Below are 21635 nucleotides of genomic sequence, written 5' to 3'. Positions count from 1 at the left end.
CAGCCTTCCCAGACATATTAGCAGAGAGGTGGATCTGAAGTGGAGTAGCCAGGACCTGAACCAACGCCCAAATGGGTATGCAGGTATTGGAGGGGGTGGCTTAATCTACTGCGCCACAATGCCGGCCCCAAGAAATATTTCAGATGGTATTTAAGCCCAAAACATACCCTCAGTTATTTTTAAATACATCATTCAATAATTTAATGGTATGTGGACTGTGAAAATCAAGTTAATTAAGTAAAATTAAATTAAATAAAGAAACAGGCTAAAAGAATAAATGCAAAATGCCAGGTCTCTGAATAATGCAATTTAGGAATGAGATACATTTTACTAAGGATAAAATATGCTTTGACCAGTATAATTTAACACCCTGATAACCAAGTTGTAAAGCTTTCAAGAAAATAAAGGACTATGTGAAACAGTTCAGCATAAAAGGGCTACCCCCTCTTTTCACCTCCAGTTTCTATAAATCTTTACCATTCATCTAATTATATTAGTGGTTTTCAAACTATGTCTATTAGTGGTTTTCAAACTATGTCTACAACACTAGAGATCTGAGATGTTTCAGGACTAACAGAGGCTTGGGGAGAGGACGGGGGAGGAGTATGGGAAGACTGAGCAAAAACACAGGCTTCCTGCCTTTAACTAGGTTTACATTTTGCAATTTGTGAAAATTTTGATTTTCAGAGTTGCTTTTGCTGTTAAAAAATGTTGAAAACCATTTATATAAATGAATAGATTTTAAATACTAAAACACCACAGTAAGCATCTTAAGTCTACCATTTCCACAAAAATATTTCATAGAAATCCAAAAAACAATATAAACTGCTGTATAACCCCTCAAATTCTTAAAGACAGGAACAATACATAAACTGTAAGGATGGAAAGATTAGCCTTAATAGATATTTACTCACCCAAGTATTTAGATTAGTGCAAACAAAGAATACATTCACAATTTCTTCTAAATGAAGTCTTCTTACAGGGGCCGGCACTGTGGTGTAGCGGGTAAAGCCGCCTCCTGCAGTGCTGCCATCCCATATGGGTGCCGGTTTGAGTCCCGGCTGCTCCACTTCCCATCCAGCTTTCTGCTATGGCCTGGGAAAGCAGCAGATGGCCCAAGTCCTTGGGCCCCTGCACCTAAGTGGGAGACCCGGAGGAAGCTCCTGGCTCCAGATCAGCACAGCTCAGGCTGTTGCCGCCAACTGGGGAGTCTGCCTCTCCTTCTCTCTCTGTGTAACCCTGACTTTCAAATAGATAAATAAATCTTTATAAAATAAAAGTCTTACCTTCTGTGCTAGCATTAAATGTACAACCTAAAATTAATACCGAAGGGGAAGAAACAGATTTACACTGAATGGGATGGGGTGGGGGGCACGGACATTGACTTCTACCAGGAAGCATGAGATTTGTATGGTTAAATTCCAAACATATCTAAACACACAGATTCTAAGCAGACAATAGGATCAGTAGCAGAAGGAGGGAGAAGGGAGAGAGAAGAAAAACTCACTGACAAATTACACAGTAAGATAAAAACAAACAACTGCTACCTCCAGATTCCTGGTATAAGCATCAGAGCAGAATATATAATTTATATACAGAACAATTTATATGCAATTCCTCATCTATTTGGGAAACAACATCAGATAAAGTTAACAGTTCCTACTTTTCACTTACCCTCCAAAGGTAGTCCAACCCTATTAACTCCAAATCATCCATCATATAGGCTCTCCTCTTTGCTACAAGTTTTCCTTCTCGACAATTCACAGCTTTGAAGAATCTCTCAAAACATTTCATTCCATTTTCAGTTAACAGTGAAGGATCAAGCTGGAGCACATTACTTTCAAAGAAGTCCTTATTAATATCAGGATCTAAGTCTGGTTCATCTCCCATCAATTTGGAATACCACTTAAAACAGGCTTCACGATCACAAAGGTACACTGCATTCTCAGCTAAGCATTTCCATATCTGTTTTGCCTGAGGAGCACATAGCCACAGTTGGCCATCCTTTAAGAGAAATCTTGGAAAAAACGAACAAAAAACAATTAAATTTATATAATTTTTAAGCAGAAAGGCCAGGTGTATATGTATGAAATAATTTACAACAATTGCATTTTAACTACAGATAAAAAGACATTAGTTTTTTCAGAAGAAAAAATAAAAGTTCAACTTTTATTTGGCACTTAAAAAATACTACATATTAAGGCCGGCACGGTAGCATAGAAAGGTAAGCCTCCACCTGTAGTGCTGGCATTCTATACAGGCACCAAACCCCAGCTGCTCCACTTCCAATCCAGCTCTCTGCTAATGTACCTGGGAAAGCACCAGAAGATGGCCCAAGTACTTGGGCCCCTACAACCATGTGGGAGACCTGTATGAAACTCCCTGCTTCTGCCTGGCCCAGCTCCAGCTGTTGCAGCCATTTGGGGGAATGAACCAGCAGATGAAAGATCTGTGTCTATCTCTGCCTTTCAAATAAAGAAATCTTAAAAACACACACACACACACACACACAACATCCTAGATATTAACTCAGTCAATAAGCATATACCAGACATTCCCTATGTGCCCAGAATCCAGGTGTGTGATTATGAATAAAATGCTCATTCCCTGAAATCAAACCATTTGTCTTCAAAACCAGCCTTTTCCAAAGTGTTTAAATTTAAAATAAAATACTTTACAATCTGCTTATATAGCATCATTGGAAAGTGACTTTTACAGATAATTAACCTATTGATATCTATGAATTAAAATTGCTTAAATGCTAATACTTTCTGATGACCTATAACTCATTACTCAATACCTGGCCATCTTTAAGAACAATAACCTACATGTGACTTAGATTTTTATGTCAATAATCAACAGGATGCTTCCATTATCCAGTGATGTCCTCCAGGGTCTTTTCAGTTTGGTGACTGGTTTAATCATTAACATCATCCAATAACAAACGGGAATTCTGTTATAGTTACAGTCTCTTCCTTCAGTTATCTAATTTCTTTTAGTGCCAATTTACTCATCCTGTCCTGCTGTGTCTGTGTCACAGAATACTTCCTTTCACTCTGAATAACACAGAATGTTTAGCTAACATCATAATGGTGACTTGCATGCACAGTTGGGGAGTAAAGTGCACATACTTAATGTTGACAAGTTACTTTTCCATTTCAATAATTTTACCTCAATTCTACGGTTTTATTTGATCCTTGCATAGTACTACTGAAGAGGGATTTTAGCATCTAGTTCTACCTAACCCTGTTTTAATTTACAGATAAGGGAACTGATATCCAGAGCCATATCTGTTTTTGCAGCCTTTTTTTTTTAATTTGTTTTTGACAGGCAGAGTGGACAGTGAGAGAGAGACAGAAAGGTCTTCCTTTTCCATTGGTTCACCCTCCAATGGCCGCTGCGGCCGGCATACTGCGCTGATCCGAAGCCCAGAGCCAGGTGCTTCTCCTGGTCTCCCATGCAGGTGCAGGGCCCAAGGGCTTGGGCCATCCTCCATTGCACTCCCGGGCCACAGCAGAGAGCTGGACTGGAAGGGGAGCAACTGGGACAGAATCTGGCACCCCAACTGGGACTAGAACCCGGGGTGCTGGCGCCGCAGGCAGAGGATTAGCCTAGTGAGCCTAGCTGGCCAAGAACTCTTAATAGCATCAAAATTGTTAACAAAGGTACTTGAAATCTTTTAGGTTTATAATCATTAAAAGCTAAATTTTCACTGAGCAAATCTAGTCTTGGACTATATTTTGCTTTGGCTTAATGAAATAAATTCTTCCTCAAATGTAAAAATTTGTCTTTTAAAAGTAAATATTAGGGAGTCAACACTGTGACACAGTGGGTTAAGCTGCTAACTGTAATGCCAGCATCCCAAATCAAAGTGCCAGTTCAAGTTCTGGCTGCTCCACCTCTAATCCAACTTCCGCTAATGTGCCTGGAAAGGCAGTATGTGATGACCCAAATACCTGGGCCCCTGCTACCCATGTGGGAGACCTAGATGGAGTTCCTGGCTCCTGGCTTAGCCCTGGCTGTTGCAGCCATTTGGGTAGTGAACCAGCAGATGAAGATCTGTTTCTCTCTCTCTGCTGCTCTGCCTTTTAAATAATCTTAACAAAAACAAAAGTAATTATTTCTAGCCTAAACAAAGACGGAAGACCAGAAGTCTACCTGGAAGTTTAAAATGTATTCTCTTCAAATATTACAAAAAACATTAAAATTTAGCCAATAATTTTAAAGTTTTTAGTAATGAACTTTATCTAAGGACTTTTATGTGGGAGAATAAATGGAGGCAAGGGAAAAAGGCCATCAACAAAGACACAGCTATACAACACATTCACTCTGCATTCCTGTCTTTGTCTTAAGGACAGCAACACTAATTGCATAAAACAAACCTAAGGAAGTTAAGCCGTTCTTGGACTTCTTGAACGTGACTATATCTACTTCCCAGCCTCACAGTTTGTGGGTCATAGTCTTCATGGTCTGTAAATTAAGAAAAAATATGCATTATACACATGGATAGCCACATCACTGCTGACTTCAATCAAAGGAATTAAATCAATTAAAAAGTCATTAGTCCTTTGTCGCTGAAAGGCAAGTTGAAACCTATTAATAATTGGTAGTTTAATAAATGACAGTTTTTACCTATCCTCCCCACAAAAATAAGCTTTCCTTGTATATAACCAGAAATGTGCTAGGAAATGTCCTGTGCATCACAGTTATTTAAGTAGCACCCCAGGTCTCCACTCAGTTGATTTAAGTGCATCTTGGACCCCATCTCAAAGTTAATAAGAATAAAAACAGCTCCAGACACTGAGAAATATTCATGCTCATCCTTATCCCCTTGGACAACCACTGAATTAATCCACACTCCATTTAAAGTTTTATCAATTTTAATTATCCCAAAGATTTCCTTTTATGCTTTCCTTTCTCAAAGTCCAGGATACAAGACACATAGTATTTATTTGTCATACATTTTTGATCTTTAAAGTGGAAAATTCATCATCCTTTTTCCTTCATAATCTTAAAAGCTATCAACCAATTTTGTCGAATGGCATCCAATTTTGGTTCTACAATGCTTCCTTGCAATTAGCCTCAGGCTCGCATTCTGGTGTAAGTACCACAGAAGTGATGCTATGTCCTCCTCACTGCATCATTATCAGGAAGCACATCACATCACATCACTTTGTGACAATACTTGATGCCAATACTGACTATTGGCCAAAGTAGTTTTTATCAGAGTTCTCCACTAGCTTCAACAATCCCCTCTTTTTATGTAGGTGCCCATATCTTGTTCATCAAGGACCAGAACCTTGGAAACATTCAATGAAAACCAAACAATAAAGAAAAGCCTAGAGATTAAGATCCCTCTACACTAAACAGAAATAGATACTGCTCACTAGAGAAGCTTCCACAACATAATGACAAAATAAAAAAACACAAGATGGCTGGTAGTTTGTGAACATTCTAAACAAATACTTTAATTTCTGTGAGCAGTTAAATGAGGAAGATGATCCATTAACTCATGTTCTTTAGGTGGCAGATATCCTGCTGAAAATAACAGGAGAATAAATTAACTCAGGTGTCTATCAACCTAGATGAATGAGATGGTGAATCATGGCTGAAACTAACAAATTGGTTTCTGTCATAAAAAACCACCTGTATAAATAACTTTCCGATTTTACCTCGCTCAAAGTCCTGAGAGGATGAGATGTTTCACATAAAGGGAATGTAGTCTTTTCTAACCTAGCTTTTATCTACCTAGCATAAAATTTTCAAGGTTCATACATGTTGTAGCATACATGTTCTTTTTAAATTGGTGACTGGTATTTCATTGTATATCAAATTTTGTTCATTTACCAACTGAAGAATATTTGGGTTGTTTCTACTTTATTAATATCAAAAGTAACACTGCTATGAACATTTGTGTATATATTTTCACATGGATTTGTTTTCATTTCACTTGGGGATACAACCAGGAATATATCACATGGTAAACTCTGTTCAACATCTTGAGAAACTGCCATTCTATTTAGCAAAGTGGTTATATCATTTTACGATCCCCCACATTCTCATTGAGCCTTACGGTTGCCTTTTCATACTAGTAGGTTTAAAGTGGTATATCTTACTGTGATTCTGACTTGTTTTTCCCTATTGAGCATTTTTTTTTCCCAAGTGTTTATTGGCCACTTTGGCCATCTTTGGAAAAACTTCAGCTCCTTCACCCATTTCTTAATATTGCCTTAATTAATGAGTTGTAGGCATATTTTCATACATTTTGGACACCAGTCCCTTAAACAGGTGTGATTTATAAATATTTTCTCCCATTCTTGAGTTCTTTTTAGTTTCCTGATGGTGTCATTTCAGTAGATAAGCTTTAAATTTGGTAAAGTCCAATTTACCTCCACCACCTCATATTTTGGGACTTTCCCTAACTGAAGGTCATAAAGATTTTACCCCAATGTTCCCTCCTGAGAGTTACTTTTAGCTGTTATTCTTAGGTCTATGACTCAAGTTAACATATTATAGAGTGTGAGGGAATGGATACAACTGCATTCTTTAAGATCTGCATAGCCAGTTGTTCAGTTGAATGAAACTCATTTTCTACTGCTATGTTCTTGGCACTTGTTACAATAAATAATCAATTGACCATTAATGTAAGGGTTTACTTCTGAACTGTCAAAATATTCCTTTGGATAAACATCTGTCTTTATGCCAGCATCACACTTATTTCTACTGTAGTTTTGAAATCAAGAAGTGAGTTTGTAAACTTTGGCATTCACCAAGATTTTTACTTTTCAGTCCCTTGCATATGAATTTTAGGACCAGCTTTGTCAATTTCTGCAGAGAAAAAAAAAGTACGGATTTTTATAGGATTGGATTGAATCTGGAAATCAATTTAGAGAGCATTATTTTTTTAGTCCATATGTGCTACCATAACAGAACGCCTAAGACTGGGTAATTTTATAAAGAACTCAGATTTATTCCTTACAGCTCTGGATACAGGGCAAGTCCAAGCAAAGGGGCCTGCATCTGGTGAGGGCTTTCTTGCTGTGTCTCTTACAAGACAGAAAGACAAGAGTGGGTAGAAGCTAGAGGAAGCAGAACTTGCTATTATTAAAAACATTAACATGATAACATTAATAATCTATCCATGAGAGCACAGCCCTCATGAACTAATCACCTTTCAAAAGGCCCAACTCCTAATAATGTTGCATTGTGGATTAAGTTTCCCACACATAAACTTTGGGGAACACATTCAAACTTACAAAAATATCTTAAGTTTTCTACCTCATAAACATGGGATGTCTTCACACTTATTTCAGTTTTTAGTTACTTTCAACAAGTTTATGGTTTCCACTGTGCAAGTTTTATAAATATATTTTTAAAAATAATTGAGAGGGAGAGGTTAAGTGAGAGAAATAAAAATGGAGGGGGAGGGATAAAGCCTAAGAGCTCCCATTGGTTGCTCCACTCCTCAAATGCCTTCAACAGCCAGGACTAGGCCAGGCCAAAGCCAGGAGCCTAGAACTCAATCAATGTGTCCCACGTAGGTGGCAGGGACCTAACTATCACTGCTGCCTCCCAAGGTGTGCATTAGTAGGAAGCTAGAATCAGAAGAGGAGCCACGACTCGAACCCAGGCACTCCAGTACAGGATCTGGGCATCCCAAGCAGTATCATAACCACTGTGTCAAATGCCTATCTCTATTTTGTATTTTCTGATGCTAATGTAAATGAGACTTCTTAACCTTCATTTTCAGGTAGTTCATTGCTAAATTTATCAAGATAAGACCAACTTTTGTATAATTTTGTTTCCTGTAATCTAGGTAAACTCATTTATTATAACAGCCTTTTAGTGGATTGTTCAGATTTTCTGGAATTAAGATGGTGTTATCTGTGAATTTAGTATTATTTCTTTCTTTCCAATCTAGATGCCTTTTACTTCTTCTTGCCTACTTTCACATGCTAGAATCTTGAGAAGAATGTTAATACAGAAGTGGCTGGGGGCTGGCCTGTTTCTTAAAATAGGCATCAACTATAGCACTTGTTCAAGTCCTGGCTGTTTCACTTCTGATCCAGCTACCTGTTAATGTATCTGGGAAAGCAGTGGAAGATGGTCTGAGTGCTTGGCCTCTGCCACCCATGTGGGAGACTGAACAGAGTTTCTAACTCCTAGCTTTAGCCTGGACCAGCCCTGGCCAACTGTGGCCATCTGGGGAGTGAACCAGTGGATGGAAGCCCTCGCCATCTCTCCCTGTCACCCTGCCTTTCAAATAAATAAATCTTTAAAACAAAACCAAATGTGGCTTTTCACATTCCTGACTCTAGTGTGGAGGCAATCAGTTTTCACCATTATGTAGCATGTTATCTGTGGATTTACTGAGATACCTTTGATAAGGATGAGGAGTTTTCTATTTCTAGTTCATTGAGCATTTTTGTAATGAAAGGCACAGGACTAGTTTCCACAATTGTTGAGTACAGGGTTCTACAGGTGTCCGTTGGATCTGAGTGGCTTATTGTGTTCAGGTCTTCCATTTCTTTTTTCCTGCAGATTTCATTCACTATCTGGTGCAACTTGCTTTTAGTCTAATTGTTTCCTTTATGATAAGGCAATTCTGATAGCACAGCAATTAATTTTCTTAGTCTTTGTTTATCTGGGAGTAAATTTACTTTGCCTTCAGTTTTGACATAGTTTTGTTGCATTCAGGATTCTTGGTTGTCAGGTCCATCCTCCCACCCCAGTATGTTGTACTGTTGCCTTCTGGCCTCCAATGTTCCTGAGAAGCCAGCTGTTAGCATTTACTGAAGCATCCTTGTGCATCACGAATCATTTTTCTTATTAAGTTCAAGATCTTCTCTTTGACTGTGATGTGTCTCGATCTCCTCACATTCATCCTGGATGAAATTTTCTAGAATCCTTGGATATGTTAGTGTCATTCACCCATTTGGTAAGTTTTCAGTGATGTCTTTTTCTGTCTCCCTTTCACCCTCATTCTTAGGTATTCCTGTTACATGTATGTTGGTGTGCTTAACAGATTCCCATATTTTCTTGTGATTCCATTATTTTTGTCATCCTTGTTTCTGTTCTTCAGATCACATAATCTCTATTGACCTTTCAGTCACTGATTGTTTTACCAGCTCAAATATACCAGTGAAATCCTCTAGTGGATTTTTCATTTGGGTTATTATTCTTTTAAGTGGTTCTTTTAAGACTGTGCTCCAGTTCCCTAGACTAGTTACATTTTTACCCTTTACCACTGGATGTACATGTGGGCTGGATGATGTGATCACACTCCAAGGAGTTTTTGTCACATTAAGTCAGACTAGTAGCTTGGATGTTCCCTTTTCAATCACTCCAGAGAGGATGAAGTTGTGGGTACACACACACTGCCAGGGATACATCCAACTTTTAACTCTGGCTTCCTAGGAGGTGCCTTTGACTCAGGGGTAACTTATTGTTCACCCAGTCCTACTAGGTCAGATTTTAAGTACCCTATCATCTATGCCAATGAGGTTTTTATCCTTTGCTTATGGATCCATGTGCAGTTTTCAACTTGTCCCCATGTTTTGCTCTGTTTCTGAATGAATGCAGGCTAATGCATACAACACAGCATTTAGATCTAGATCTTTTGGTTAAACATCTCATTGTTCTGCTGTTCCATTTGTTGATACCAGTACTAGGAAGCTATAGGTACACTTTTAATTTTCTTCAAAAAATTCCCAAATTACAGATATTATCCTTAAGCACAGCATGCTCTGGTAAAGCAGTCCTTTCAAGTATAACTGCTAACCTTTTGGTCCTCATAGTTTCTCTCTCTCTCTAGGAAGAACATCTACACCCTCTGTACAGGAGCCAGAGGCAAGATAGTAGCCAGTTTCTCCTAGAAAGATACCTCCCTGCCTTGTGATCAGGTGCTGGTGGTAGGGGACAGATTTTCTTAGGTTGCCTTCCTGGCACAGAACTTCTACCTTAGGAGCAAGCTTGGGTGGGAGTAAATAGCCCAGTAATCTCAGTCTGTCTTAGTCCTTTTAGCCTGTCTGCCTAGAATAGACCTTCTGTGACACAGGACTAAGGAGGATAAGAAAGTAACTGGCTCCTTATGTGGTGAAACTTTAGTCTGAGACTAGCAGCTAGGGAGAGGAAGTTTTTGCATCTTAGTCATACTTACTGGAAGCAGAGTTTCCAGAGGATAGAACTAAGCATGGAGAGAAATGAGCAAGTTAGGGCTCAAATGTTACAAAACCCTGTTTTATCTGAGAATTAATAGATTTTCTTGAATAAATGTCAATCCCCCCCCCCCCTTTTTTTTGCTGTATCGTCTTAGGACAACTTCCACATATTTTTTTTAAAGGTCCACTGAAGTGCCAATGTTGTGGTACAACAGGTTAAACCACCACCTGTCACACTGACATCCCATATGGGCACTGGTTCATGTCTGGCTACTCTACTTTCTATCCAGCTCCCTGCTAATGAGCTTGGGAAAGCAACAGAAGATGATGGCTTAAGTATGTGGGTCCTTGCCATCCATGTGGGAGACGTGGATGGAGTTCTAGGTTCCTGATTTCTACCAGGCCCAGCCCTGGCCATTGTGGCCATTTAGGGTGTGAACCAGTGCATGGAAGATCTTTCTCCTTCTCTCTAACCCTGCCTTGCAAAGAAATAAAATAAATCTTTAAAAAGACCAAACAAACAAAAAAAGAAAGTTTACTGAACAGCTTACCCTACCATTCTAAAAGTTAAATCCATCAGTTTATGTTCTACATCTACTTGTTGGTATTTTATGTCAATATATTGATATTTTATTCAATGGGTTCAATTATTTTCATCATTTATTTTGACACAGTTTTGGCTAATGACAGTTAATACCTGTGTCCTTATGACATGGCAACATGATGAGTAATTTGTAGAGTAAGATGTTCAAGGATATCAAGCACTTCCCCTGTTCTAGGCCTAGAAACAGCTACAAGGACAATGCGAAAAGCTTATGGGAAAATCAATTAAAAAATAAGCTTGTTTTGGTGCAAAAACAACATTGAAATAGATGCATATTTTCATAATATGCATTATCATGAACTTCTGTAGATTCCATGAATGCATACATTTCAAGGTATTTTGTCACCAAAATAAACATCTTTTAATTCCATGTATATTTTAAATTACCAATGGATTTCTTCAGATATAAACTGTCCATAAAAATGAGTAAAACTAGCTATTTTTCAAACTACAAAGAACCCACACAGACTTAGTACTTCAAGGCTGATATGTAGGAATGAGTCAGAGCTACAGAAAAAGTCTAACCCAAGATCTGCATCCTAACAACACACTGCTGGTGAATGACACTTGTGAAGAAATCTTTTCATGAAAGATGTTCCTTAAAATTATCAGAGCTAGATGTTAAGAGACTGAAAAGAGGTAATGAAAAAGGGCAGTCTAGAAAACAGAATGCAAAATGTGAAGACAACAAATCATTCAACGATACCCAGAAAGAAGGAAAAATGGTAAATTAAACTTTCAGTAAGAATTCAGGAACAAGCTAAAACTTGAAATAAGGTCTTAAGCTGACCACACTACTCAGAAATGTTTTTCTCCTTGAAGCTGAAGATGCTAATGGAGATGGAATATGGATAGTACAAAAACTTAATACTGGTGAAAAGACTATAAAAAATTGAGAATATCAGTGAATTGTGGAAGATTTATGTCTCATCTTTTAAGTAATGGAACTCATGTGACACTTTTATTATACAGAGGCAAAACCCCTAATTTCCTTTAGAATTGCAAGCCCAGAAAGTTGGTAGGTAAGGTTACCACAAAAGTGATTTAATGTTGTGAAAAACTGAATAGGAGAATTTTACTAGACTTAAAAATTATCTCACCCCCTCATTTAAATATCTATAAAGACTGAACAGTGTTAATCAATGTATAAAAAATTAGAAGAGGACAAGATATCAAGGTTACGAGAAATTTCTAGAAGGTATATGATGTCAAAGAATTCAGAGGAAAACAGCAAAAAACCAAGTGTTTACCATGTGCCAGGCATTGTACTACCACAAAAAATTTTTCCAAGGCCATACAGTTGATGTTTGTGTTATAATTCAAACCTAGGCAATCTGACTATGCAGATTCACAAGTCCTAGTTTGTGGAGATAATGACAATAAAGGAAGGCAGCTGAAAAATGTAAACATTCTTGTAACCATAAATTTGGCATGAGGCAATAACTCACATAGAAATCTGACTAAAATGGAAAAAACCTTAGTGAGGCTTAAGTGCACAAACCCCTCTCCTGAGTACCCAGAAAGAATAGTTTCCAACCTTTGAAGATGAAATAAAATAACACATGCAAATAAAGTAAATGAAAATGAACACTGAAGCATGATTTATATGGCACCACTTTAGGGGAAGGCCAGCATTGGTCACTATGAGAGCTCTGTACCACAAAGAGGAGATCACAAGGAAGAATCTGAGTAATGCTCGACTATGCTCGACTATACTGCATACAACTCTCGTTTCTCTCACTGATTTTGGGTGCCTTTCATATAGAACATAAATCACTTGACTGCATGCCTATCTTGTCTTGATTATGCTTCATGGTACTTAAAGGAACTCAGGGAAAGACTGAAATGATAAAAGAACACTGTATGGTGCCCAACAGCTGCCTGATGCTTACAATGATTGTCTAGCTTGTCTAGCTCTATAATCTACTACTTAGGAGGACTTAGTTGGCTCAAAGGAGAAAGAGAAGAACAAAGAGTTAAAAGAAAATCAGCAACATAAAGAGTTCTCTCATTTTTCCCTTATGTTTATCTGAAATTTACTTGGGAATGTATATACTGCTAGGTTTCAAGCAAAAATCCATTTCTAAGGACCATGGGGTTTATTCAACAACGTAAAAAGTCTGCTATCCTCAAATAGTGAGTTTTATAAATATCCTCATTTTTAATGTACACTATTGGCTTCTGCAGATTATACTATATATAGCATTCTAAATGAGTGGCATATTTGGTAAGTATTGGGCTTATTTTTTTCTCTAAGAATGTCAATATAAAGCTCTCATATCTATGGTTCTAGAAATAAACGTGCTTACAAGAAGTGCCTTTGTTGGGGGCTGTCTATGAATTTGACATAAGTCAGAGGAAGAATATGTAGTAAGAAACCACCTATACATGAGCACACATAGACTCAGACACAACTGTCAGAGGACAAAAAGAGTTCTTGAGACAGAGCTCCACATATAACAGGTATCTAAAAATGGTCTGTTGAATGTGCTTAAACAATTCCACATTTTGAAAACCAATGTAAATGCTGGGATTCTTGTAGCCTCCTGTATAGTCTTGTAAATTTTTAATCCATAAAGCCTGAAGCACTTATGAAACACTGATTTAGGATTATAAAAGAACTATTATAAATATTTAAGAAAGACTTAGACAAATTTTCCTAAAGGTGGTGGTAAGGACAGGTCAAATACATAACTAAGAAATTAGGCCGGCGCCGCAGCTCACTAGGCTAATCCTCCGCCTGTGGCGCCGGCACACCGGGTTCTAGTCCCGGTTGGGGTGCCGGATTCTGTCCCAGTTGCCCCTCTTCCAGGCCAGCTCTCTGCTGTGGCCTGGGAGTGCAGTGGAGGATGGTCCAAGTAATTGGGCCCTGCATCCCATGGGAGACCAGGATAAGTACCCGGCTCCTGCCATCGGATCAGCGCGGTGCACCGCCGCAGCGCGCCGGCCGAGGCAGCCATTGGAGGGTGAACCAACAGCAAAGGAAGACCTTTCTCTCTGTCTCTCTCTCTCACTGTCCACTCTGCCTGTCAAAAAAAAAAAAAAAAAGACCTTTTTCTCTGTCTCTCTCTCTCTGTCTATAACTCTACCTGTCAAAAAAAGAAAAAAAGAAAAAGAAAAAAGAAATTAACAACAATTGTAAAATAAGAAGGCAGATCTCCTCAGGCACAGAAGAAAAATCAATTTAATAAGCAAAGTGACAAAGGCTAAGCACTTAGCAAAAAGAAAAAAAAAAGTCACTAATTTCCCAACAGTTAATTTTAGTTTACATATACATACCTCTGGCATACAATCTCATGCTTTCCATGTAAGTTGCCAGGTTTTCTGCTACCAAAGTAACTAGGGCATGATTGTGCTGAAGTTGATTGATTAGGTCATGGCGATAAAATACATGGGGACTTCGCTGAGTTTGACTGAAACGAGAAGAACTTAACAATATAATTAGGCAATTAAACTCTGTTATAATCAAAAGAGCTTATACTACCTAAATTTTCACCTACAAATCATAAAACCTAAAAATTATACTTTTGTCCAATTATTCCCATTAATCACATCAAGCAATTTATTAAGAAAATATTTAGTGATTTAAAAAAGACATTATTTTTACATAAAAACCACATATATGTTTTCTCCAACTCTAAGCCACAGGGGTCTACTTCAAGGACTCATCTCTACAATAATACTATAGTAGTACCAAGGCACTTGTGTCAGATTACATAATTATTTCAACAAGTATACAAACATTCCTTGCAAGACTGCACTGTATTTACAAGTGAAGAACTTAAAAATACTTGCAGTAAGATTTTATTTATTATTCAAGGTACATTCTTAGATACTTGGTTTATAGCCAAGTTTACTTATAAGTGTCACCAAAGAGAGACCTAGGTCCTTTCTATCTGTCACCCTCATTGAAACCTATCAACTTCCACAGACATTACTACTACCGGACATAAGGCCATTGCTCCTTGGTAAAGTATGTAAACTATGTCTACTTGCCAAAAATTTGAGAAAGGCCAAAAGATGTTCAATTATATTCAACACATGCCTCCCAAAGAAATGTTATTAAGATACATGTCTGGACTTTTTTTATATATGGTGTTTAACTCAATAGCTTTTCCAATTTCATATTATTTTTTCTAGCCTTGGAAAAAAATGAGACAAATTTCAACAAACTTCAAAAAAAATTTGTGGAAAATGGGATTAAAAGTTTATTTTGGTTGGGGCTGGCGCTGTGGCACAGCAGGTTAATGCCCTGGCCTGAAGCGCCAGCATCCCATATGGGCATCGGTTCTAGTCCCAGCTGCTCCTCTTCTGATCCAGCTCTCTGCTGCGGCCTGGGAAAGCAGTAGAAGATGGTCCAAGTCCTCGGGCCCCACGTGGGGAGACCTGGAAGAAGCTCCTGGCTTCAGATCGGCACAGCTCTGGATATTGTGGCTTCTCTGTCTCTACCTCTTTCTTTAACTCTTTCAAATAAATAAAATAAATCTTAAAAAAAGGTTTATTTTGGTGTCAAAACTGTTTGAAATCCACACATAAGCAGGGTCTTGCAATGCTTATTTTGAAAAAACTAAGCACAGATTTAAAAAACTGTTTGCACCAAAATAAACTTACGTGTAATTTAAATTTTGCATGAACTTTTTTAGGTATGTGTGTGTGTGTGTGCGTGTGTGTGTTTATGTATGACCTTTTCAACTTCCATCTTAGGCATAATCATAGTAATCTAGAGCTGGAAAGGAGAATGGCAATCATTTAATCTTACACATAAGTAGGACTCTTTAGAGAATCACTCATTATATGACTGGTTTGACACAAGGTTCACATCTACAAATCCGAGCTGTGAATATTCTTTTCACTATATCCAGCTCACTTTCTAGTTTCCTTTTTCATGTTATCAGTTCCAACTCTACTATCAGAAAAATACAAGGACAAATTATTTCGGCAATCAGTATTTGGCATCTAAAACAGTGTATTTAAAGATACCCACTGCAAAGAATCTTAGTTAAATATTAAAAAATTTATCTTTCATCATTTACATTATGGATATGATAAAGGATATTTTTTGTTCCAAACTCCTGTCACCTCATTATTTTTCTTTCTTTAAACTTTGCTTTTGCCAACTGATATGCTGTTTCTTTTCAACAAAACACATAAAGACATTTAAATATCCTACCTTAAATTTTGAGGTGCTTCACCAAACAAACTACAAATTTCTCTAATTTGTTTCAGTGCAGGAATAACCCATTTGTCATTTGTGCGAAGTTCTTCTATAAAGCGATCTATCCACTGGATCTTTTGTGTGTCACGATCCTTAAACACACAATTTCCATGTTTAATATGGGTCAATACTCAGGAGAATTCTACTGTCACATTATTTCGAAAAATTAATAAAAGCTTTTCTTGTAATGTTAGCATCACAAACTTTAGGCTGTAATTGTAGTAAATCATTTAACAGTAAAAAAGTTTTAAGTACATTTTTATTTTACATTTACTGCCAAAACTTCAAAAAAGGATAGCACTATTGTAAAAGTTCAGCATTAATTACCTAGACTCAATATACCTACACGAAAGTATCGATGTCAAGTATTAGGCAAATTGACAGAAAGTCTGGCTTTCAAAGTTTGCCAGAGGGGCTGGCACTGTGGCGTAGCGAGTAAAGCCGCTGCCTGCAGTGCCAGCATCCCATGGGGGCGCTGGTTCGAGACCCGGCTGCTTCACTTCCTTTCCAGCTCTCAGCTGTGGCCTGGGAAAGCAGTGGAAAATGGCCAAAGTCCTTGGGTCCCTGCACCCGTGTGGGAGACCCAGAAGAAGCTCCTGGTCCCTGGCTTCAAATTGGCACAGCTTTGGCTGTTGTGGCCATCTGGAGAGTGAACCAGTGGATGGAAGACCCCTCTCTCTCTCTGTCTCTCCTTCTCTCTCTGTTTAACTCTTTCAAATAAATAAATAAATCTTTAAAAAAAGAAAAGTTTTCCAGAGCTAAGTATTACATTTTAGGAGAATCTCCTGTATCACAGAATCCAGTATCAACACATAACATACCAACTAAATGTTTTATTGTTTGGGAAATTCTGTTAGTTTTTCTTCACTTCCCTATGAGCAAAGAAAACCTAATTTCTATTAATTCTGAAAGTCCCAGACCAGCTTTACTATTTTATGATATTGATTTCAGACTGGTGTTTTAGCACCATAAATTTCATAGTACTACTACTAAATAATCTGCTGCTGATACTGTCTTTCCCCAAGAAGGCTAGAATGTTTTTTAAATTATTTGCAAAACCTTGCTGTAGAGACCTAGATAAAGGAGAGTAGGCTTGTAGGAACAAAGTCCATAAATTCTTGAACATTACTTAAAAAATAATGTCGGAATAGCCTAGAACCATCCTGCCATCAAAGAGAAATGTCACAAAAAGTGAGCAAAGCAGCAGATCCTTACCTGGGAGCAACTATAATCTAGTATTTTTATGTGGGCACTGAGAGCTAGGTCCATGATATCAACAGGCACATCATCACTGTGGGCCAGATTCCATAAAAGGTTCAACACTTTGTGTGCCATCACACCATCTTTATCATCTTCTGCAAGACGACGGATCAGCTCAAGCAGTTTTTCACGTTGTTTTTTACTTGCATTTGTCCAACTGGCCTAGAAAAAAATTTAAATGACATGAAAATAACACATATATAGTCATTGCTGCTTAAGTTGTCACTGAGTTCATATGTTCAGTTTCTCAGAAAAATAACATAGTTGAGACAGAATTATTCAAGTGACACCTGAGAGATAACACTAGTACATTCACAGGGCTGAGAAATGTTAAACCTGGGTTTCTCAACATCATAATTACTGACATTTTGGTCTGGAAACCTCTTTATTGTGGGAGGTTCTGTGCATTGTAGAATATTCAGCAATACACCTGGCCTCTACCCTGTGGAGTTCAACAGAAATTCCTTCCCCCCCGTTTTGACAATGAAAAATGTCCCCAGACATTGTTAAGTGTCGCCAGTGAACGGAACTGCCTCCTATTGAGAACCAATGTCTTTAGTTTAGTCTGTTACTTGTGACTTGAAAGTTATATGATAGCAAAGATAACTTGATGCAAAGATTTTCATAATAAAAGGAAAAAGCTGGGGCTGGCGCTGTGGCACAGTAGGTTAATCCTCTGCCTGTGGTGCCTGCACCCCATATGGGTGCCAGTTCTAGTCCTGGCTGCTCCTCTTCCGATCCAGCTCTCTTCTATGGCCTGGGAAAGCAGTAAAAGATGGCCCAAGTCCTTGGGCCCCTGCACCCACGTGGGAGACCCGGGAGAAACTCCTGACTCCTGGCTTCAGATCAGCACAGCTCTGGCCATTGCAGTCATCTGGCGAGTGAACCAGCGGACAGAAGACCTCTCTGTCTCTCCCTCTCACTGTCTGTAACTCTACCTCTCAAATACATACATAAATAATAATAAAAAAAAGCCAAGGCTTAAATATAAATAAAAGGAAAAATCTAATTATAAAGTAATGTGCATTACAGATCTGAAAACAAAAAAGTGACAGTATAAGTTATTATCCAAAATAAAAAATCTCTATAGAAATGATGTTATTTTGATGCAGGAGATGAGCATACTAACTTAAAAACTACAAAACGGGGGAACAAACCTCTAAAATGGTATTTTGAATGCCCAGTTAACAACTTGGGGAGAAAAGGGGGATAGGTGGCATTAAGTGGGTAGGGGCCAGGGATACTGCTCGACAATATAGTTAAAGTTTCATGTACAAAGTTGCTAATTAGTATACATCAGAAAATAAACTGAAATGAACCTAATGGTAAACACCAGAAGAGTGACTAAGTTAATTTGAGAGGATCAATTCAGGACAATTATTACAGACATTTACAAGTGGATGTCTCTGAAGATGAGTTGAGTACATAAATACTTCTAATTTCTCCAAGTCTGCTCAAAGGAATGTGAAAACTAAATAACTGACATAATAGATTATAGTACATTTAAGAACAAGCATTAGTATAAGAGATAACCAGGTATTCTTCCTGAACAAAGAGGCCCTTGCCATCTATGATGCACTCCAGCAAAAGAAAAAACAAAAATCAAGCTTCTATATCAAACTACTGACATACATCAAGGCAACAAACAATCCAGTTTTTTCAACAAATACACTGCAAGCAAAGAAAAAGATAATCAGGGAAACTGTACGTTCAAAGAGAATTAAGAAAAACACCATTCTAGGACATCGATTCCAACTTCTAAAATGAAGTATGACCTGAGACAACTCAAAGTTTTAACACTATTTGATGATATTAAGGAATTGTTAATTCCAAAGCACATATAAGGTAAACCAATTATAAATCTTGAACTGACAAAGACTGGTATTCAGAGTGTATCAAGAACTCTGATCAATCAGTAAGAAAAACACAACCACTACCATAGGAAAAAAACAGGCAATAGACTAGAGCAAGCATTTATAAAAAAGTAACAGAATTTAGCTCAAAAATATATGAAAAGATTTTCAATGTTAGTGATCAAGGGTGTAAAATCTAATACCAGAATGAGGTATCATTTCACACCAAGCAGACTGACAAATTCTTAATGCTGACGAAAACAACTGCTGGTGAGGATACAAAACTCTACCACTGCTGAAAACAAAGATAAGAACTCAAATATTTAAAATTTAGACCCTGGGCTAAGTATATAAGGTTGAGATCATTTGCTTGTAACCTGTAAAGAACTACAAGTGACCCAAGACTTCATACTTCTTTTAAATGATCTTTAGTGGAAATTTTTAAGACATACTCTGTAAAATTGATAGATTTACCAGAAACTAAAAAAACAGTAGCTATTACCAAATGACAAGTGCTCAATAAACATTTGTTAAGCCAAAGGGGAAAACCTATGAAGGAATTATTATATTTAGATCATCCTGAGAAGAGGACGATCCAAAAATGTAATAATTAGTCTCTTTTTTCTTATGTCAGGGTCATCACTGGTCATGCACCTTTTCAGAAATCAGCGTAAGACAAAATATGAATGGCAAGTTATTAGTATTCCCTTGCTGTCACCTCCTACTTTTCATTGTAAATAATCACCCTGACCTGCAGTCCTATAGTTTGCTTAAACCTATAACTAGTTTAAAAATAGCTCTTAGTAAAAAAAAAAAAAAAGAAGAAGAAGAAGAAGAATGGGAATAGGAGAGGGAGGAGGAAGAGGGGTGAGAGTGTGGGTACAGTGGGAGAATCACTATATTCCTAAAGTTGTACTTATGAAATGCATGAAGTTTGTATTCCTTAAATAAAAGGTTTCTGGGGGAGGGGAAAAAAAAAAAAACCTATAACCAAAGCATGGAATGCCAAGGAAAGAAATCCAAAATGATAATCCAAGTTTTAAAAAAGAATGAGATTTCTTATTTATGAGGGTTATTACGACTAATACAAAAGCAAACTTCAAGTTATCACTGGGACAGCAAAATTGGCCGATTCCTTCACATCAGAGATGGGTCACTGAGATTTCTATTTAAGTATTTAATGGCTTAGAACAACTCACAATCTAGTGAATGAGTTCTACTCCAAATAAAATGGTAACTATTATGTTAAATGTTAACAATTACCTTAAAGCAATCAAAAAGATGATCAAGTTGTTCAGGAGAAAAATCCCATGCCAATTTTGCCAGAAGATCATGTACATTCTTCACAATGGCTTCATGTTTCCCTGCCTATTGAAAAATAAAAACAAAGAAGATAGTAAGACATTAGGATTTGATTCGCAAACAGGTAAGTAGTGTATATTGCTTGCTGATAACCATAAAGCATTTCCTTAACTGTTTAATCCAAATAAATTCCTAACATTACAAATACTTTAGCACTGCCATCTAAAACTGTCAACTGCATTAAAAAAAAAATTTATCTGAGAGGCAGGCAGGCAGGCAGAGAGCTCCTATCTGCTGACTGACTCCCTAAACATCCGTCATGACCTCTCCACCCCTCTGGCAGAGACTGAAGCCTGGAGCCAGGAACTCAATCCAGTTCTCCCACAGAGGTGGCAGGAACCCAATTACTTGAGCTATCACTGCTGCCTCAGCAGGGAGCTAGAGGTCAGGAACTAAAAACTCAAGCACTCTGATACAGGACATGGGCATCCTAATCATAAGGCAAAATGCCTCTCAATTTCTTGATCTACATGGCTAATATGTACTTTGCCAATCCGTGACAACCCCTATCACAGTTTGCTAACATGTACTTTGGCAATTCATGTGAATCCCTATCATATGCCAATTTTAATACTTTGAATAGGAGAAAACTAATTCTATTGTTTACAAAATGGAACCTTAAGCACTCTAAGGAAAAACTATTTTATTTTTGGTTTCTATAGACTGAGAAAACAAAGCTTTGTAATCTTGACGTCAACTATGCTTCCCAAGTGATTCGTGAGTAGAAATCAGCCATTATGATAATCTGAATAACTTTCCAGCTCTGAAACCAAAGTTAATAATCCCTCTGAAAAGTTATCGATCTTTTGGGATAGTCATTACAGGTCTTTAATCAAGTGATTCAAATTTTGTGACACTGATGAAGTTTTCTCAAGTCTAAAAAAACCAGAGTTTACATTCTTTCAGTACACATTCTTTTATTATTTAGTCTGAGCATCTTTCCTTTAAAAACTAAATAATCACCATCTTAAATTTCTTACCTGTGCTGCCCAGATATTATCAAGATCCTGTAAGGTCAGAGCTTTTTCTTTGATGACAAAACGAAGTATCTTCTCTAGCTTTTCTACATACTGAGGTTGGTGAAGACTATCTCGCAAGACTATGGATAAGATATTGTTCTGCTGTATCCATTCCTAAATGTAATTCAAAGATTTGTTTCAAAGCAGAAACTAAAACACAGA

General features: G+C 37.6%; 1 protein-coding gene across 10 annotated transcripts in view; it reads right to left on the bottom strand.

The window, feature by feature from the left end:
• Positions 1-21635, bottom strand: part of USP9X (ubiquitin specific peptidase 9 X-linked) — a 192968-nt gene that overhangs the window by 56873 nt on the left and 114460 nt on the right. For 5 of the 10 annotated variants that reach the window (XM_070067484.1, XM_070067485.1, XM_070067487.1 and 2 more), the window contains 7 exons: positions 21435-21587; positions 20356-20460; positions 17195-17401; positions 15935-16071; positions 14044-14177; positions 4383-4470; positions 1675-2017 (listed from right to left, as the gene is read on the bottom strand). In XM_070067484.1, coding sequence (XP_069923585.1) covers positions 1675-2017; positions 4383-4470; positions 14044-14177; positions 15935-16071; positions 17195-17401; positions 20356-20460; positions 21435-21587 — 1167 coding nt within the window. Of the gene's footprint in view, positions 1-1674; positions 2018-4382; positions 4471-14043; positions 14193-15934; positions 16072-17194; positions 17402-20355; positions 20461-21434; positions 21588-21635 lie in introns of all 10 variants that reach the window. The other 5 variants (XM_051827694.2, XM_008272502.4, XM_008272506.4 and 2 more) reach the window with 1 other exon arrangement.

The sequence above is a fragment of the Oryctolagus cuniculus genome, chromosome X, assembly GCF_964237555.1.
Source record: "Oryctolagus cuniculus chromosome X, mOryCun1.1, whole genome shotgun sequence".
Classification (NCBI taxonomy): domain Eukaryota; kingdom Metazoa; phylum Chordata; class Mammalia; order Lagomorpha; family Leporidae; genus Oryctolagus; species Oryctolagus cuniculus.
The sequence above is the reverse complement of the archived record's forward strand: the minus strand, read 5'-3'. Positions and strand labels throughout refer to the sequence as shown.